Below are 17,393 nucleotides of genomic sequence, written 5' to 3'. Positions count from 1 at the left end.
CAAGCAACTCCGGCAAAGATTCACATGAATCTGAAGACGAGAAGCCAACAAGGATTGTCAAGGCCACTACAATATGTCGATGTATTAGATTCATCTGTATTGAATATCCCCCAAAAAAGCACCACGACAACATGAAGAGGCAGAATTCCTGTGGGACCCGAGAACTCATTCCTCCCACAACCTCACTTCTACATTCCTTCCCAGTCTCCAACCTCCTGGAGGGTTTACTTTTCAACAGTGCAAAAGAAAAAAAAGAAAAAAAGAGGAAATGTGTCAATATTACAGGGGGCATCCGAAGAAGTCCCTTATTTTTGATGGTGAAAATAATCAATCTGGAAGATGGTGTCCTAAGCTCTTTAAACACAGTGTGCTTAGCGCTGAGGATAAATGAGCCTCACGGCTACAACCCTTCGCCCCACAGTGTACGGCTACAACCCTTCGCCCCACAGTGTACGGCTACAACCCTTCGCCCCACAGTGTACGGCTACAACCCTTCGCCCCACAGTGTGCGGCTACAACCCTTCGCCCCACAGTGTACGGCTACAACCCTTCGCCCCACAGTGTGCGGCTACAACCCTTCGCCCCACAGTGTGTGGCAGCTGGTTGTTACCTGCTGGAAGTGAGGAAACTGCAGTCTGAAGTCCTGCTCGTCCTGCTCGTCCTCCGTCAGCCCCGAGCCGTGCAGCCGGCTGCAGTACAGACTGGCCTGAGCCTGCTCCTGCTCCCGCCGCCGCCTCTCCTGATTGTCCCACTCGTTCACCACAGCCTGACACACACACACACACACACACACGTTCAGTCCAGCACTGTGTGTGTTGTCTTGACAGTGCACTCTGCTCTCTCTCTCACCTGACAGATGTGTGTGAAGAGCCGGTGAGCGTCGGGGCTCAGCTGCCTCTCGGACAGCGTGTGACACTGCAGGTAGAGCAGAGCGTTCAGCAGCAAGGTGGAAGACCCCGGGACAACCTGCTGGGTGTCCTGCGGGGGCAGCAGCTGCAGCAGGCTGCGCAGGACGTCCATGCAGGCTTGAGAGCAGAGGAAGTCTGCGCGGGCCAGGAAGGAGGACTGTCCTGCAGACAGTGAGGGGAAGGCCAGGAGGCAGGACAGCAGTGTGGAGAGGCCGGGCACTGGGCTGAGGGACGCCGACACCTGCGAGGCCGCCAGCCTCATGCCGTGTCTCAGCTGCACAATGCCCATCCGCACTGGGCCCACCACGTCGGGGTACAGGGGGTACTCCTCCAGCAGCCTCTGGCTGAAGTGCTGCTGTGAGCTCTGCCACACCGACTCTTCCTTCAGCAGCGCCTGGACGGCCGTCCTGGTCCTGCTGGAGGAGGAGGAGGAGGAGGAGGAGGAGCTCTGCGAGGCCTTCAGCAGGCGGGACAGCAAGTCCTCCACGGCAGACGTCTGTCCAATGCTGCACAGGTAGTGCTGGAGGTCCTGGAAGAGGCGTCCGTACTGTGGATCTGGAGGCCGGCAGGCCTGCTTCCTGCACAGCTCTGCGATCTGCTCCTTCACCTGCTGCATGCGGATCCACAGATACCTGCAGACACAGCCGGACGTCACTCTGTCTGACAGAAACACTTTGATGAAATACCAAGTGTCATGGAAACGTCTCTGAGCAAGGCTCTGTGAACCAGGGTCTCTACAGGACACACACTGCGTATATATTTGGTGTGGTCCCACAGAAAGTATGGTAAGATGTTGAGCACGACGCCGGGACGTGTTGGGCGAAGAACGTGGAAGCGACCAGCTCCTGCTGATCTCCTCCTCTCCTGTTCCTGAGAGGACTGAGTGTCTGCACTTCGTTGGAACACAGCCAAGATGCCGACATTTCAATAAACCCAGTTACCAGAACAACCCGTGAATGTAAACTACAATGGGAGGGTTGGTGGCTGATGGAATATTTAAATATCGTGGGTCAGGCCAGAGTGACAGTCATCATTGTCGGTCCTCCTCAAAGCCCTGCTCAGTGCTCGCCACCTCCACGGAGGGGTGAGGACACATCGGAGCTGGTGGTTGTGGTTCTTTCCATACCGTCCACTGCAGAAGAGCCCGTCCCGCCCTGCTCCGCCCCGGCACAAAAAGTGCGGTGGGGACGGCGGCTAAAGCGATGGTGTTTTAAGCGAGGGTGGGTGGGGGTGTGGGTGGGGGTGTGGGTGTTCTTGTACCTGATTCTCGGGTGCTGGAAGCCGTCAGTGGTGCTGCTCTCCTCCAGCTCTCCTCCAGTCAGCAGCTGAGAGGACAGGCTGCGTCCCCTCCACTCCTCCTGCAGCACAGCCAGCTGCAACACACGGCATCAGCTGTTAGCTTCAAGCTAGCTGCACGGGTTGCATTGTGTGGATGTAGCAGGCTCATGGAATTGTTTACCATTACAATTTATGCATCATCCACTCTACTTATTTACAGTCTGCACAAAAAACAAACCCAAAACAAAACATGTGTCTAACTATTTGATCAGTTCTTACAGTTGTCATTCCTAGCATTGGAGTCAAAGTCTCACTCTGGGGCATGACCCATCACAAGTATTTATTACATTACACCAACCCAGACCAGCCAGTGATTGTGACATCTGCGTCAGGTGGAGCAGTTAAGTAGAATGCGCTACCACACAGCATCACTCCAACACCTCTTTTTGCTTCTTTAAAGTCCCAGTGAAATGAAGATTCCACCTCCAAAACACTCTGGTGTCGCTTCTTGGGACGTTTTCCTGCTAACTGGCTGAAGGTCAAATGTTAAAACACGACAATCTGTGAGAAAATAGCAGATAAACAGCACTATTTCCTCTGCTGGGCGGAGCTTCTGACAATAATCGAGTGATGTCACGAGTTGTGCACACGCCCAAGTTGTGTTTACATTATGGAGGATCAGAGTTTTGACCACGAAGAGGCTGAATTGAACCATATTTCATCATCATGGTCATTTCAAACCCAGTGATTGATGAAGAAGACACAGAAGGTGGTTCTGCCATCGGTGACCCCGTCTGGAACATGTTTGAGGAAGCAGAAGACGCTTCGTCCTCCATTCGTCCTCGTCTCCTCGCCTCAGCAGCCGCCAGTTTTCAGCTTTGAGGCTCCTGACTTTTGGCAGAACGACCGGCTTCCCGGATCCAACACGTCCAAGAGCTAGAAGACTGAATCACCGAAGATGAGTCCAGGTGTTACTGGATCGTTTACTAGCCGCCCGAGCTAACGGCTCCCACTAGCCGCCCGAGCTAACGGCTAGCTGCTCCCGCCGCCTGTGCTCCTTTTCTCCTCTCTGGTCTCTTACAGGCTCAATCTTTCATCAAGGCTCATAAAACGCCGACTATAACTTCAAAACACTGTAAAAACTTGGATATTTAAGAGGAAACAAGCCGATATAAACACAACAGATGGAGATCTGCACAACTCTTGACGTCACGCCCACGAAGAAGAAGGATTCCCCCGACTTTGTTATGCGACCACAGTGGTGGGGCAGAGTCGGAGGAACCTTAGAAGTAGAACCACAACTATCGTTTTTTGCAAAGTAGTGTTTTACATTTCACTAGGCCTTCAAGCATGTCTCACATTTTTAGCAATAGATTGGAGCTAACTGGATGATTGCTCCATCGCCCAATGCTAGCTGCCACACCTGCCACACCTGCCACCTCTACAGCCTGGAGCAACTGCCCGACCCCCGAGGTAAGGCTTCTGGCATGGTTTACTACACCAGATAATAAGTGTCGGTCAATTAGCACCCCAGCCAATCAAGATGCTTCTCCTATGGGACCCAGCTCTGGGTATTGAGCTGTGACTCACACCAGCTCTGCTCGTGTTGCTTCAGGCTGCCCCCGTTTCCCCTGGGCACTGGTCCCACTTCACCAAGAGCCTCTGATGACGCCTTGCACACTAAGCTAGCTTATCTAGCCAGGACCCTACTTGTCCACTGACGAGTCACTACAGAGGAGTCACTACAGAGGGGAGTGACTCCAGAGAGTCACTCCAGAGGAGAGTCACTCCAGAGGAGAGTCAATACAGAGAAGAGTGACTACAGAGGAAAGTGATGACAGAGAAGAGTGACTACAGAGGAGAGCGACTACAGAGGAGAGTGACTAGAGAGGAGAGTCAATAAAGAGGAGAGTCACTCCAGAGAAGAGTCACTACAGAGAAGAGTCACTACAGAGGAGAGTGACTAGAGAGGAGAGTCACTACAGAGAAGAGTCAATAAAGAGGAGAGTCACTCGAGAGAAGAGTCACTACAGAGGATCGTCAATAAAGAGGAGAATCACTACAGAGGAGAGTGACTACAGAGGAGTCACTAGAGAGGAGAGTCACTACAGAGAGTGATTACAGAGGAGAGTGACTACAGAGGAGAGTGACTACAGAGGAGAGTTACTACAGAGGAGAGTGACTACAGAGAAGAGTCACTAGAGGAGAGTGACTACAGAGGAGAGTCACTAGAGGAGAGTGACTACAGAGAAGAGTCACTACAGGGGAGAGTGACTACAGAGTAGAGTCACTAGAGAGTGACTACAGAGGAGAGTGACTACAGAGAAGAGTCACTACAGAGGAGAGTCACTAGAGGAGAGTGACTACAGAGAAGAGTCACTAGAGGAGAGTGACTACAGAGAAGAGTCACTAGAGGAGAGTCACTACAGAGAAGAGTCACTACAGAGGAGAGTGACTACAGAGAAGAGTCACTACAGAGGAGGATCACTACAGAGGAGAGTCACTACAGGGGAGAGTGACTAGAGGAGAGTGACTACAGAGGAGAGTGACTACAGAGGAGAGTCACTACAGAGAAGAGTCACTACAGAGGAGAGTCACTACAGAGGAGAGTGACTACAGAGGAGAGTGACAACAGAGGAGAATCACTACAGAGAAAAGTGACGACAGAGGAGCGTCACTACAGAGAAGAGTCACTACAGAGGAGAGTCACTACAGAGGAGAGTCACTACAGAGAAAAGTGACAACAGAGGAGAATCACTACAGAGAAAAGTGACGACAGAGGAGCGTCACTACAGAGGAGAGTCACTACAGAGAAGAGTCACTACAGAGAAGAGTCACTACAGAGAAAAGTGACGACAGAGGAGAGTCACTACAGAGGAGAGTCACTACAGAGAAGAGTCACTACAGAGAAGAGTCACTACAGAGAAAAGTGACAACAGAGGAGAATCACTACAGAGAAAAGTGACGACAGAGGAGCGTCACTACAGAGGAGAGTCACTACAGAGAAGAGTCACTACAGAGAAGAGTCACTACAGAGAAAAGTGACGACAGAGGAGAGTCACTACAGAGGAGAGTGACAACAGAGGAGAGTCACTCCAGGGGGTGTGTAGAGTCTCTAGTAGATGTGATTTATGGATCAATAGACAGATGTTCATTCCCACAATGCAGCAGTAGTGGATTCTACGTCCATACCTCCTGCTCGGCATAGTTGAGTTTGTAGGCCCTCTTCACAGCGGGGTCGAAGAGGGTCTGTGGGGTCCAGGTCTTGATGTGCAGCAGGCCCATGTTGACCCAGAAGAGTCCTGCGTGGGCAGCAGTGCAGGAGCTCTGCACTTTGCTCTGCACGTACTGCTGCAGGCAGGCGGTGCAGGCCTGCAGCAGCCCGTCGGGAAGCACGTTGGGCGGCAGGAAGTCCCTGAAGACCATCCGGATCTCCTGAGCTGCAATGAGGGGGTCGGCGTCCACCACCAGGCTCTCGCAGCTCTCCATGAAGCCCTCCTGCAGGCTGGGGGGCAGCAGGTCGGCCATGCTCTGGAGCTGCCGGCGCAGGACGGCCCCCTGCAGCCTGAAGTCTGTCGCCCTGAGGGACACAACGGTGACAGGAGCAGGTCACTTCCTTCATGCAGCGCTCTGCTCGTACTTTTCATGACTGTGTGTTTAGAGCGCACTAAAATGACACCTAGACTATTTAAAGACAAAGACACAAAAACACAGATGGAAACATCGGACAGTTTCGCCAAGTAATAAAAACAAGATGAAAATGAACACGAGCTTAAGAACCAGTCAGAAATAATGAGATTCTTTTTAAGGGTGGGACTTGGGAAACAGACATTCATTAAAGTGTGTTTAAATGTCCAGCAGAGCTTTGAGGAGGGGCACGGCCAGTTTAATGGAGGAAATGTGAGTAACTGAGTGTCGCTGGTTCAATTCTTACAACTGATGGATTATCAACGTGAGCATCGACCATCCTCTCAGTTGCTCCCCGCTACAGGTCTCTAGGAGGGTCACATGACGAGAACTAGACTCCAATCACCTGGCTGCAGACTGGCACCAATCCAACAATCATTTGGTACCAGGTCGCAAAGACACATTTTGTATATGTATTTACAATTTGTATTATTTTGAAAATATACATTTCAATTTTTGTTAGTCTGCATTGAGTTTAAGGCCTTGTCTACACGAGCTAAATCAATCGTTTTTCTCCCTGGCGTTCTCAAAAGAGAAACATTTCCGTCCACACGTCACTATGAACACTCAACATGAGGCTGCAGGGCCTGTAGGACACCTGCCAGGCCTATAGGGGCGCTGTGACTCACCACACACACCAGAAACGCAGAAGAAGACAGTGAACACATGGAAATCTAGAAGTAGACTCCCACTCATATACAACTCAAAGTTCTATAAGTCTATGCACCTGCTCTTCCTGCTGCCGGCGTCAGTCGCTTCTGCAGCGCCACCTGGAGCATGTAGTCCGCCATTGTTGTGGTGATTAAATGGCACCGTGGACCGCGGTGGGGAGGACAGGCGATTACGTCACAGATGATCGTCCAGCCAGGGTTTTAGAACTCCCCCACTCCGGGACCAGAGTTCAAAAAGTGTTTGGGGCTTCTAAACTGCTGCCTTGTGTGGATGATTGGCCAAAAAACGGTGTATTTTATAAAACAACGCTCTGGTGTGGACGGTCCTTTACTTGGAAAACCCTGTAGGTGCTAAAAACGCTTGGCCGAGAGGCGGGCTCTGGGGTGCGCAGGTTCGATTCCCACCGCTGACAGTACATCAACTGTTGGTCCCTGAGCGCCATCGGGCCATACGTTAATAAAGTAGGGTTAGTTTAGTTTAGAAATGAGCCGAAACAGGAGACATTTAAAGGAAACTGAACAGAATTGTTCAGTTTTTTCCAGCAACAAATGTTTTTGCACATTTTGTTCTTAAAGTCATTTTCTTGTTTTCATCATTCAACTTTTTTCAGAAAAATGGTCTCATTGGTCTTTTAGCCACTTTAAGTCGTTTCTCGATTTTTGCTTTCATCAAACGTTGGTAGTCATTATAGCGGTTTTACCAACATTAGCCATATATTCTTGTTTAGCCGTTTTACCATTTAATCCCTTTGAGCCATTTTGACTTGACATTTGCCTTTTCTTTGGATTTAACTACCGTATTTTCCGCCCTATAAGGCGCACCTAAATACCTCAAATTTTCTCACAAGCTGCCAGTGCGCCTTATAACCTGGTGCGCCTTATATATGGAAGAATTGCTATACTCGAGACTGCTATTTGACAGCTGAACAACCAGAAGCTTTTATTTTGACAACTCTAAATCTTCAGAGCGGACGACACTCCACACAACACATTCATCACTCATGGTTGCACACCAACATTGCAACAAACCAAAATAAACTAGATGAAATAATTACTCCCTAAACTGTGGAACAAAAACACATAAACACAATCAACACAACACCAAGCCCAACAACAACCCACAATAACATCCAACAACACAAAACATGAATTTGTCGCTGCAAGGCATGATGGGACATCCTGAGCTCCTCAGTGCAGCCGATAGAAACTCCCATAATTCATTGCAGCTGTTTGTGGTGTTTTAAATGCAATTATTGGGGGTTCTATTTGGTTTGTGGTGTCGGTAATAATTGTGTTGTGTTGTGTTTTTGTTGCTTAGTTCATGTAGTTTAGTTTATTACCGGTAGTTGTAAGTTGTCAACCAGCAGTGAAGAAGGTTTTGTGTGTAGTGTCCTCCTGGCATAGGCTGCAGGTAGGACTATCAAAATAAAGTGTGTGCAGCTCTCTGGGTGTTAGAATCAGTGGAAAATGTAACCTAATGGCTTTGAGCTATCAAGGTTGCTGACCACTGGTCTATTCCATGTGCCTTGCAATGCGGTGCGCCTTATATATGAACAAAGTTGTAAATTATGTCAATCAATGTATGTGCGCCTTATAGTGTGGAAAATACGGTACTTTATTTGGTTCAGTCTGGCTTTGCCATTGTACCTCATTAAGAAATCTATTTCCTCGAAGCAATTTTCTCGTTACTTCATCTTCAGCAACTTTATCCATTTTCACTTCTTCTGGTCATTTCCCAGCTGCTTCAAAATAAAGTACTTTTAGTAGTTTCTGTGCACATCTCAAAGCTTTGCTTGGACTGAACCTGGTCCTGTTACCAGCAGGGGGCGCTCTACTGACACAGTCCCACTGTTTGTGCCAGGACGGAACGGGGGACGACGCCTTTTCGTGCAGCCCCATTGATAAACGTTGTCTGGTGCAGACAAAAACACATTGCGGTACCGAGCAACAACCCAACTGTCTAACTGCGAGTGACAATCCTCACTCAACTTTCCTGCAATATTGAAATATTTCAGAGGCCGTAAAGCCTCTCTTTGTTGTTTCCATACATGTGAACTGGGTTTGTGGAAGCGTGTGTTTCCACCAGGTGCAGACGCTCCTCTCAGTAACAGGAGCTGCTGCTCACGAGGAGGAATTGAAGCGGTGTCACGTAGAAAGGAGGCTCCAGGCTTTACTCAGCTGGCTTTGTTCACAACACCACCCACATTGTAGCCCGTGGGCTGCACACGTACCTGAAGTCGGCCATCGCCGGGACGGCCATGTTGTCCCACAGCACAGCCGAGATGTCCTGCAGCTGCAGCATCCTTTCCTTCGACTCCCCAAGCGACACCCGGGACAAGGAGAGCAGGGTGGCTCCAGACCCCCCCCACCAGGCGGGGCCCTCGCTGCTGCTCAGCACTGCCAGCATGCAGTGTGACCACACAGCCCTGCTCAGCATGGCGGGGCCCTGAGGGACAGGCGTCTCGGTCAGGAGGAGCACAGGGCAGCAGGGGCTGATGGGAGATTGTTGAGTCAGTACCATGTTTTTGGCTCCGGGGTGACGTTTGGGAGCGGCCTGGGGCTGTGGACTCAGAGGGCTCCACTTCAGCCAGCGGTCGGGGTCCGAGGTGGTGCTGCAGGTCCACAGCGCGGCCAAAGCCTCCGTCAGCAGCTCGCACCACACCAGGGGCAGCTCCTCCGCAGGCTGAGGGCACACAGCCACCATACACTCAGCTTGGGCACTTCAAGTGTGTGGGCTTTTATTGAACAGTTTTCCACATCACAGTTACGGCAAAGGTGTCAGCAAATGAACATTGATCAACATTAAGCAGCATTCATGTAACAATAATCTTGTGTCTGTTGTGATGAACCGCTATGGAGAGTAAATGGGTAATGAGGTGCCAGCAGACATCACTTATCTATATATGATAGCAATTATTTGTTGGGATTCACTGTCCATGTTGTCCATTTTGTCCATTTTGAAGAGTAAATATCAGTCTGCAGTCTTAAAACAAAAGTCAACCTTTCCATTTCGTGTGTGTCCTTAATGAGTTCCAGCCAGCTGTCCACTGTGGGGGGGGGTCGACTTGGAACCATTTGTGAGTGACGGCTTTTTTCGCTGCTGCAGTAAACATTTTCAACAGATATCTATCAGTTCCCGTAATTGTTTCTGGTATATCACTAAATAGAGTGTCATACGAGTGAATGGGATCTGAAGACTGACAATTTCTTGTATGATTTTCCAAATAGGTTTTCATTTTAGGACAGTTCCAAAAAACGTGATAGTGGTGTGCCTCGGAACACCACAGGACCTCCAACATAGTTGGGTAGAGGTTGTTTGGTAAGATAACTGTGGAGCGAGTGTGTGTTCACTGACCCGGTCACTGCTGAGCAGGAACCACAGCGGCTGCAGCTGGCTCACGTTGAGCGGCGTGGACTGCAGGCAGAACCTCAGGTGTCTGGACAGCTCCCGCCGCAGGCCGTCCTCCGCCTCCTGGTCGCTGCGCCACAACACAAAAACCCTTCAGTTCAGGAGCCACAGACACATCGTGCTCATCATGACTGGGCTCCACAACAAAATGTACACGTAAGAACGTTGAAACTCAACAAATGAACATGTTTCTCAGCAGCCCACTACGTTTCTCCTGCCAACAGGATGCAGGGTTTCAGCAAAGTTGGGAAGATATTCACAGATTCAGATTTTCACCCTCACTAATTCAAAAGAAACATCACAAGAATGTGTTTGGAGCAGCAGAAATAACATTGTGCTCGAGCAGCTGGTTGTGAGGCCGGTGTGCAGGGACCGTCTGCTAAGTACAAACTGCTCAGAGCATTGTTTGTGCTATTTATTTTGTTGGGACAAACACAAAATGGCAAGCCTCAGAAGGAAGCCAGGCCTGGAGGCAAGGATCCCATTGTATTCCGTATGTTTCTTATTCTTTATTCGCGCTCCTGAGGCGGCAGCTTTGAGCCCAAATGTGAGCCACTCGACACGCTCAAAAACCCATCACATCTGGCACACTCACCAAGACTGGTGAACAAATTTAGGATATGTGAAAATTTATTTCCAGAGTGTCCAAAAGTGCTCTCTGAAACTCTAAAACAAACACCTACAAACAGTAACATGGCCACTGCCTGCAGGAATGTCAGAGAGATCAAACCAAAACAATCATTCATCTTAGCGAAACCTAAACGCTATTACCTCTGGAGGAGAATACACTGGACCCCTAAACATGCTCAGAGGCTCACCACATTGGGCATGCTCATCAGTACCAGCAAAACATATAGTCAAATGTAAAATGTGCCCACCAGTGTGCCAAAGAGTACTGCAAGGCCACCGAGAAGCAAGAAAACCACAACCACACCTGCAGGCATGTCGTAGGGAGGGCAAACCAAAACTCAACTGTTCATCTCATCGATACCCTGGACCGACATCCAACAGGAAATCTGCAACTAACCCTTCAAAATAAGATTTGCAAACTATCTCCTACGAGGACTAACATCATATCGGCTTCAAAGCACTATCAAATGGCAAAGGAGACTCTCCTGCTCAAGTTTAGTTTTTTTTTTATTAGTCAAGCGGTTTCGTTTTTATTCGTCCTCAAAGTTCCGAACGCCGAATCCTGTGCCGCCCCCCCCCCCCCCCCCCCCCCAACAAGGCGCCTGATCCATACACTGGGTACGGCCTCATCAAATACAACATTGTAGAATGTTTCACCAGAAAGCCTGTGAAGAGAGGAGTGCTGCTGTGCAGTGTTGTCTGAGGAGGGGTGGAGGGGAGGAGGGGAGGAGGGGTGGAGGGGAGGAGGAGGGGTGGAGGGGTGGAGGGGAGGAGGAGGGGTGGAGGGGTGGAGGGGAGGAGGAGGGGTGGAGGGGTGGAGGGGTGGAGGGTTACCCAGGAGACAAAGCCAGATGCAGCAGGTCTGTGCTGAGTCTCAGCTGGTTCAGCACCGCCAGCTGCTCCATCAGGGGCCACAGCTGGGCCTGTCGGCTCAGCTGCTGCAGCTCCTCTCGGGCCCCGCCGGGTCGCTCTGCCGGGGCCTCGTCCTCGGACAGGGAGCAGATTTCGAGGAGCCCTCTGGTGGTCATGTGACTCTGCTGGTGATCCACACTGGACACCAGCCTGTCCAGCACACCTGACCGGAGCACACAGGAAGGACATTACAGTGTATGTTCTTAAGTCAGAAGCACCTGCTACATGTACTATTGATGAGAATAAAGTGGAGTTCAGCCACCAGCAGGGACGATGGAAACACAAAGTGAGAGAGGCGTATGGACTGGAGGCTTTAACGGCTAAACTACAGTTGAAGTCTCAGATTTTTTCTTCATGAGAAAATGGTTCCCTGTAGAAAAACGCCTGTCGAACTGATTGGCCACCTCCACGACAAGGTAATGTCTTAGCTGCCCGTCTTTTTATGTCTTTGTATCTTTGTGTCTTTGTCTCATATCAGTTCTGTTGTCATAGTATTTTTATTGTTATTTTTCTTACACTGTCTTGCTGTCGAGGAAGGTTCTGTGACGTGATTTCTCATGTTCATGTTTATTATTAAAAAAATAAATAAAGTGTGTGTTCTTACAGCTTCTTGAACGGGAACCTGGATGCAGAGGCCTGTCCTGGGATTTCAAGTGTCATGCTAGGACTTCCATGTGATATCTGCAGTCCCGACTCACCGGACTGTTGTGGGTCCAGCTGGTTGTTGGCCTGCAGAACCAGACCCCAGGCCTCCAGCAGGCCCTCCTTGATGTCCAGCCCCAGAGCAGCGCCCTGCAGTCGGAGCAGCTCTTGCCTCCAGGAGCCGGTGCTGCCGTCCAGCCTCACGTCGCTCACGTCCAGAGCTCTACTGAGCCGGCCCAGCCGGGCCGCACACTCCGCGACGGACTCCAGCTGAGGGAGACACGGAGGCCACAGTGAGAGGAGGACCTCTCTCCTGGTGTCAGGGCTCCTCTGGAACACCAGCTTTACCTTGAAGGGAAGCGCTTTCCCCAGGTTTTTCTGAATGTCCTTCAGAGCGGTGGAGACCGACACTGGGGTGGACAACACGGTCTGAATGGCTGCAGAGACCACCTGCAGCTCCTGGAGACCACTGCAGCACAGACAGCACCAGTCAACAGGTGCAATGAGGACAGGAGGGCACGTTCAGTCAGAGGAGGAGAAGTATATACTCGACGGTGGAGGAGGCCTCTCCTAGCAGGAGCTGAGGCAGCCGCAGGATGAGGTGCTTCTGCACCCACTGCCAGTGCAGCGACAGCACGGAGACGCCCTGACAGTCGGCTGGCAGCGAGACGCACACGGCCCAGAAACGATCCAGCCACTGCAGCAGCTGCAGGATCTGCACACACACACACACACACACAGGGTAGCATTAGCAGAGAGCTGTGACGTCGGTGTGAACCTCCTCGCCACAGCACACAGCAGCACTGACCTCAAACATGACGTGGTCGGAGATGTTGGGCTGCCCGCCCTGCACGGCCTGCAGGATGAAGGAGTCCCACAGGTCGAAGAAGGTGCGCAGGTGCATCAGCACCGGGTGAGGCAGGTGGCCGATGTCCACCATACCTGTGAGGAAACAGTCTGGGATCATTTCTTCATGTGTTGGACAGGACAGTGCAGACTCAGGAACATACAGTCTCAATGAGTTTAAACAAGGCGGAGTCAGCACAAGGATCATTTGCATCCGTTGTCCCAAACATAAAAGACAAATATACAGGGTTACATACATTTAAAAACAATACAGTAACACAAAGATGAAGATTGATCAATTAAATCTGGTTATCTTGAGAGCTATTACTTCAGTAAAATGCTTTCCAGGCAGAGCTGATAGTTAAGGCTCCGGTTGTTAAAGTGCCCGATTGTTCAGTTGAATGAAAGAATCGGCCACAGCAGGGCAGTGGGCTCCGGTACCTTTACTGAAGGCTGTGGCGATCCTCAGAGCAGAGTTCTGAGCAGAACCATTGATGGCAGAAGAGCAGATCACAGACCTCTCCTCTCTGTCCATCATCAGAACAATCCTGCAGACACACAGTGTTAGCAAAGCACAGGCCATTTCAAGTCTGCTCACAACAACTCCACGTCACCTGTTGGCCACAGCGTTCAGAGCCTCCAGGAACTCCATGTACCGCTCCTCATCCTCAAAGTTACACTTGTTGGCCAAGATGTCCAGATACTGCTTGTTCCAGCGCATGTCCACCAGAATGCGGTACTCATCTGCACACACAGCAGCTTCCATCACACACGTGGCCCCACACCCCAAACTTCAAATTCCATTTTTAGCTCATGTGCAGCAGCTGTCAATTGAAAGGACCATCAATGACCGTTTATCTTTTATTTAAAAACTCAAAACAATCTCAAAGGCATTCATAATTACAACTTGAAGTGATGGTCACAGGATGGACGCTACACGTCTTGCAAGAGTTGGTGTGAAAACTCAAACAAGGTTACCAACGTCATAGGTTTCACCTTCCCTCCAGTGCAGAGGCTGGAACCTCACCACTCTTCCAGGCAAAACGTTTCACGTAGAAGTTGGTTTATCACAGTTACCTGTGCTGTGTGGCTGGAGCAGCTCCGTCAGAGACTTTCCCTTTTCTGCCAGCTTGCTGGAGAAGACGGCCTTCAGAGCCCTGTTTCCTGCCTCCACCTGGATGAGGGCGGAGCCTGCAGGAGGAGGAGCGCAGAGGAGTCAGGACATCAGGACAGCAGCTGGACGTGGGCCGGAAGCCAGCGCCACGCCAACGGGACGTCAGCAGGACGTTAGCTGGACAGACTTTCCTGGTACTGCCATCAGGAAATGACTTGTTGACATTTGCTTTGGTTGTTTTTTTGCTTTGGTTGAATGCAATAAAAATATGATCTGCAATAACTTAGGGGACTCGAAATGAACGCATGAATGCAGAAAAATCCAGCATCATGATTATCAATGCAATGAACCCATCTGCAGGGCAGTGAGTGAGTGAGAGAGGGAGAGAGTGAGAGAAGTGTATCTATACCCACCCGGGGTGTGTTTGTAGCTCTTGCCCAGATGTGACAGCCAGCTGCTGCGGAGGGCCCAGTCTCCATGAGACGCTCTTTCTGTCAACAGCCTCACCGCCGTGGGGACCAGCTTCACAGCATCCCCATCCTCCAGGTCCACCACTCCTCCAGAGAACAGGCCTTCATGTGCAGCGCCGCTGTGCAGCGCCCTCTGCAGGTCACTGAGGCTCAGCGGACGACTCCTGCACACAAACGCCCAGTGTGATATGTTCTAGAATAATCCATTCTTCACAGTGTCAGAGAGAAAAGGATCTTTGAACCTGTTTACTATTCCATTCTTACAGATATAAGATGATTATTAGGTGATCATGCAAATGGCATAATAAGAAAATGGTCTATCATATTACTGAAAATAGAATGAACACACTGATACTTCTCTTAAATACTCAGTTTTCATGCATTTTCTGATGGTAACCATTGTTACGTGAGCACTTTGATATTTACTGTGTCTTGCCCACCTGGTAGTCATTATGTTCAATACATGAAGTAAAATAAGATATATTATTCTGATCAATTCACATCTGTTTTGATCTGTGCAGCTTTACATCTCAACATTTGATCATTCGGTTTATAAACCTGCTTAATTAAGTGCTTAACCAAACTTTTGCTTCCATCACTGCAAGATATAACTAGAACATTTCCCGCAGGAAATGTTATTGTGCCTGCCGCCTGCTGCTGATCGAGGCCCCCTAGTGTACCCCAGGGCAGGGTCAACAGTGCCTAGATAGAGCGGGATTTGAACCACCAACACGTCAGTTATTGACGAGCCACTCCCTCACTGAGCCACGATCGCCCCAAACAAGGTTCCTTCCGGGAGTCTGAAGCTATTCAGCAGCTCTATCTGCCATTTTGTTCCTTTCTGACTTCCCCATCAACACTGTGGCTGATGGAAACATTGACTCACCGTTTGCTCTGCAGACTGAGCGTGTTGAGACAGAACGAGAGGACCTGTCCGTCCCTCAGGACGGCAGAGAAGCAGGAGTCCTCGGTGGACAGGAGGGCGGAGGGGAAGCCGTCAGGCCACACTCCGGCACACAGCAAACCACTGCCCCAGTCCTCCAAGTCCAGAACCGAGAGCTGATGCTCTATGAGCTGCTGCGCTTTCTGCAGGAGGAGGAGGAGGAGGAGGAGGAGGAGGAAGAGGAAGAGGAAGAGGAAGAAGAGGAGGAGGAAGAGGAGGAGGAGGAAGAGGAAGAAGAGGAGGAGGAGGAAGAGGAGGAAGAGGAAGAGGAGGAGGAGGAGGAAGAGGAAGAGGAGGAGGAAGTTTAGGAGGCAGAGGAAAATGACGTGGAGGAGGAGGAGGAGGAAGAGGAAGAGGCGGAGGAAGAGGAGGAGGAGGAAGAGGCGGAGGAGGAGGAGGAAGAGGAAGAGGAAGAGGAAGAGGAGGAGGAGGAAGAGGCGGAGGAGGAGGAGGAAGAGGAAGAGGAAGAGGAAGAGGAAGAGGAAGAGGAGGAGGAGGAGGAAGAGGAAGAGGAAGAGGAGGAGGAGGAGGAAGTTTAGGAGGCAGAGGAAAATGACGTGGAGGAGGAGGAAGAGGAAGAGGAAGAGGAGGAGGAGGAAGAGGAAGAGGAAGAGGAGGAGGAGGAGGAGGAGGAGGAAGAGGAGGAAGAGGAAGAGGAAGAGGAAGAGGAAGAGGAGGAGGAAGAAGAGGAGGAAGAGGAGGAGCATGAGACGGTTTCATTCTTCCTCTGTCTGCGGACAGAAATGTCCTGTCAGGGAGTTTCAAGGAAACTGACCCTGAAGACGATTGAACATGTCCTCCAACAACTGAACAGGTTTAATCATCAGCTTCATGAGACAAACGACGTCCTGACTGAAGGGGACGGACTCCGCTTGTTGTCACTGCTCTAATGAAACTGGTTCAGACACTCCAGCATGGGATTGTGATGCGTTTCATTTGTGTTTTTGAATTGAATTCCTGGTCACTGTTGAGGGGAAACCATTTAAGCTCCCTTGAGTGAGATTCCCCTCTGTTCAATATGACAATACAGCAGTGAGAGAAGTTGTGATTAACTTTTAATAACTGAATGAAGTTAAAGTGAGCCCTTAACTCAGTGTTGTAAACCATCAAAACAAGCCTCAGGTCTACCACAATGAACTATAAGTGTTGGATGGATGTTTTAGCATCTAATCAGCACCTGAATATCAGATCAGGATCCAAAGGTTCAAATTAGGATTTCCCAACTTCATACTATAAACTAAACCATACAATCCAACTCTTCTTGGCGTGCAGCTTCCTTACCCTGTCTGTACACCAGGTTCCAAAGAAGGGTCCAAAGTACCAAATGCCATTAAGTCCTTGTGTAACAATTGTGATAAAAGTCTGAACTTGAAAGTGGTCGACACAGCCCTGATCACCTCACCACATGTTTAGGCTAAAAACATGTTTGAGAAAAAAGTAAAGAAAGATGGGCATGATGTGATTGGAGTGTATCAATATCCATCCACATGCTACATTCTCAACGGGGTTATGAAACCTACAAAGTTGGTGACAAGTCTTCTTCCATCTTAGTGGTTCAAAGACGTTTTCAGCTTGAAGCTTGTACATCATTATGTGATAAGACAGAAGCGCGTCATCAGCATAGAGGTGTAGCACATTGATTTGAAGAGGAAACGGGGTCCTGGTCCTGGATGATGGTACCTTTTGGTTGACAGTGGAGCGCTGGCACAGAGAGTAGGCCTCTCCACAGGCATGCTGCAGGGCGCTTGGCAAATCGACCCCTCTCTGCAACTGGCAGGACAGCAGGGTGGCAGCATGGAGGAGGGAGGCCATAGAAGAGGCAGGGGAGTCTGAGGGACAGAGACTTTTTCATGAATACTCAGACTGACAGTGAACTGATTCAT

At 50.1% G+C, this 17,393-nt stretch overlaps 1 protein-coding gene across 6 annotated transcripts in view; it reads right to left on the bottom strand.

Moving 5' to 3' along the window:
- Window positions 1–17,393, bottom strand: part of mdn1 (midasin AAA ATPase 1) — a 106,832-nt gene that overhangs the window by 39,251 nt on the left and 50,188 nt on the right. For 4 of the 6 annotated variants that reach the window (XM_080513719.1, XM_080513721.1, XM_080513720.1 and 1 more), the window contains exons 47-63: window positions 17,191–17,339; window positions 15,454–15,653; window positions 14,511–14,731; window positions 14,061–14,174; window positions 13,598–13,727; window positions 13,425–13,531; window positions 12,946–13,079; window positions 12,686–12,852; window positions 12,486–12,606; window positions 12,194–12,407; window positions 11,418–11,658; window positions 9,900–10,023; window positions 8,776–9,227; window positions 5,379–5,766; window positions 2,169–2,281; window positions 850–1,540; window positions 611–766 (exon numbers count right to left, since the gene is read on the bottom strand). In XM_080513719.1, coding sequence (XP_080369845.1) covers window positions 611–766; window positions 850–1,540; window positions 2,169–2,281; window positions 5,379–5,766; window positions 8,776–9,227; window positions 9,900–10,023; window positions 11,418–11,658; window positions 12,194–12,407; window positions 12,486–12,606; window positions 12,686–12,852; window positions 12,946–13,079; window positions 13,425–13,531; window positions 13,598–13,727; window positions 14,061–14,174; window positions 14,511–14,731; window positions 15,454–15,653; window positions 17,191–17,339 — 3,722 coding nt within the window. The remainder of the gene's footprint in view (window positions 1–610; window positions 767–849; window positions 1,541–2,168; window positions 2,282–5,378; window positions 5,767–8,775; window positions 9,228–9,899; window positions 10,024–11,417; window positions 11,659–12,193; window positions 12,408–12,485; window positions 12,607–12,685; window positions 12,853–12,945; window positions 13,080–13,424; window positions 13,532–13,597; window positions 13,728–14,060; window positions 14,175–14,510; window positions 14,732–15,453; window positions 15,654–17,190; window positions 17,340–17,393) is intronic. The other 2 variants (XM_080513722.1, XM_080513724.1) reach the window with 1 other exon arrangement.

The sequence above is a fragment of the Blennius ocellaris genome (genome assembly GCF_963422515.1).
Source record: "Blennius ocellaris genome assembly, chromosome: 18".
In the NCBI taxonomy this organism is placed as follows: domain Eukaryota; kingdom Metazoa; phylum Chordata; class Actinopteri; order Blenniiformes; family Blenniidae; genus Blennius; species Blennius ocellaris.
This window is presented reverse-complemented; position numbering and strand designations above follow the sequence as displayed.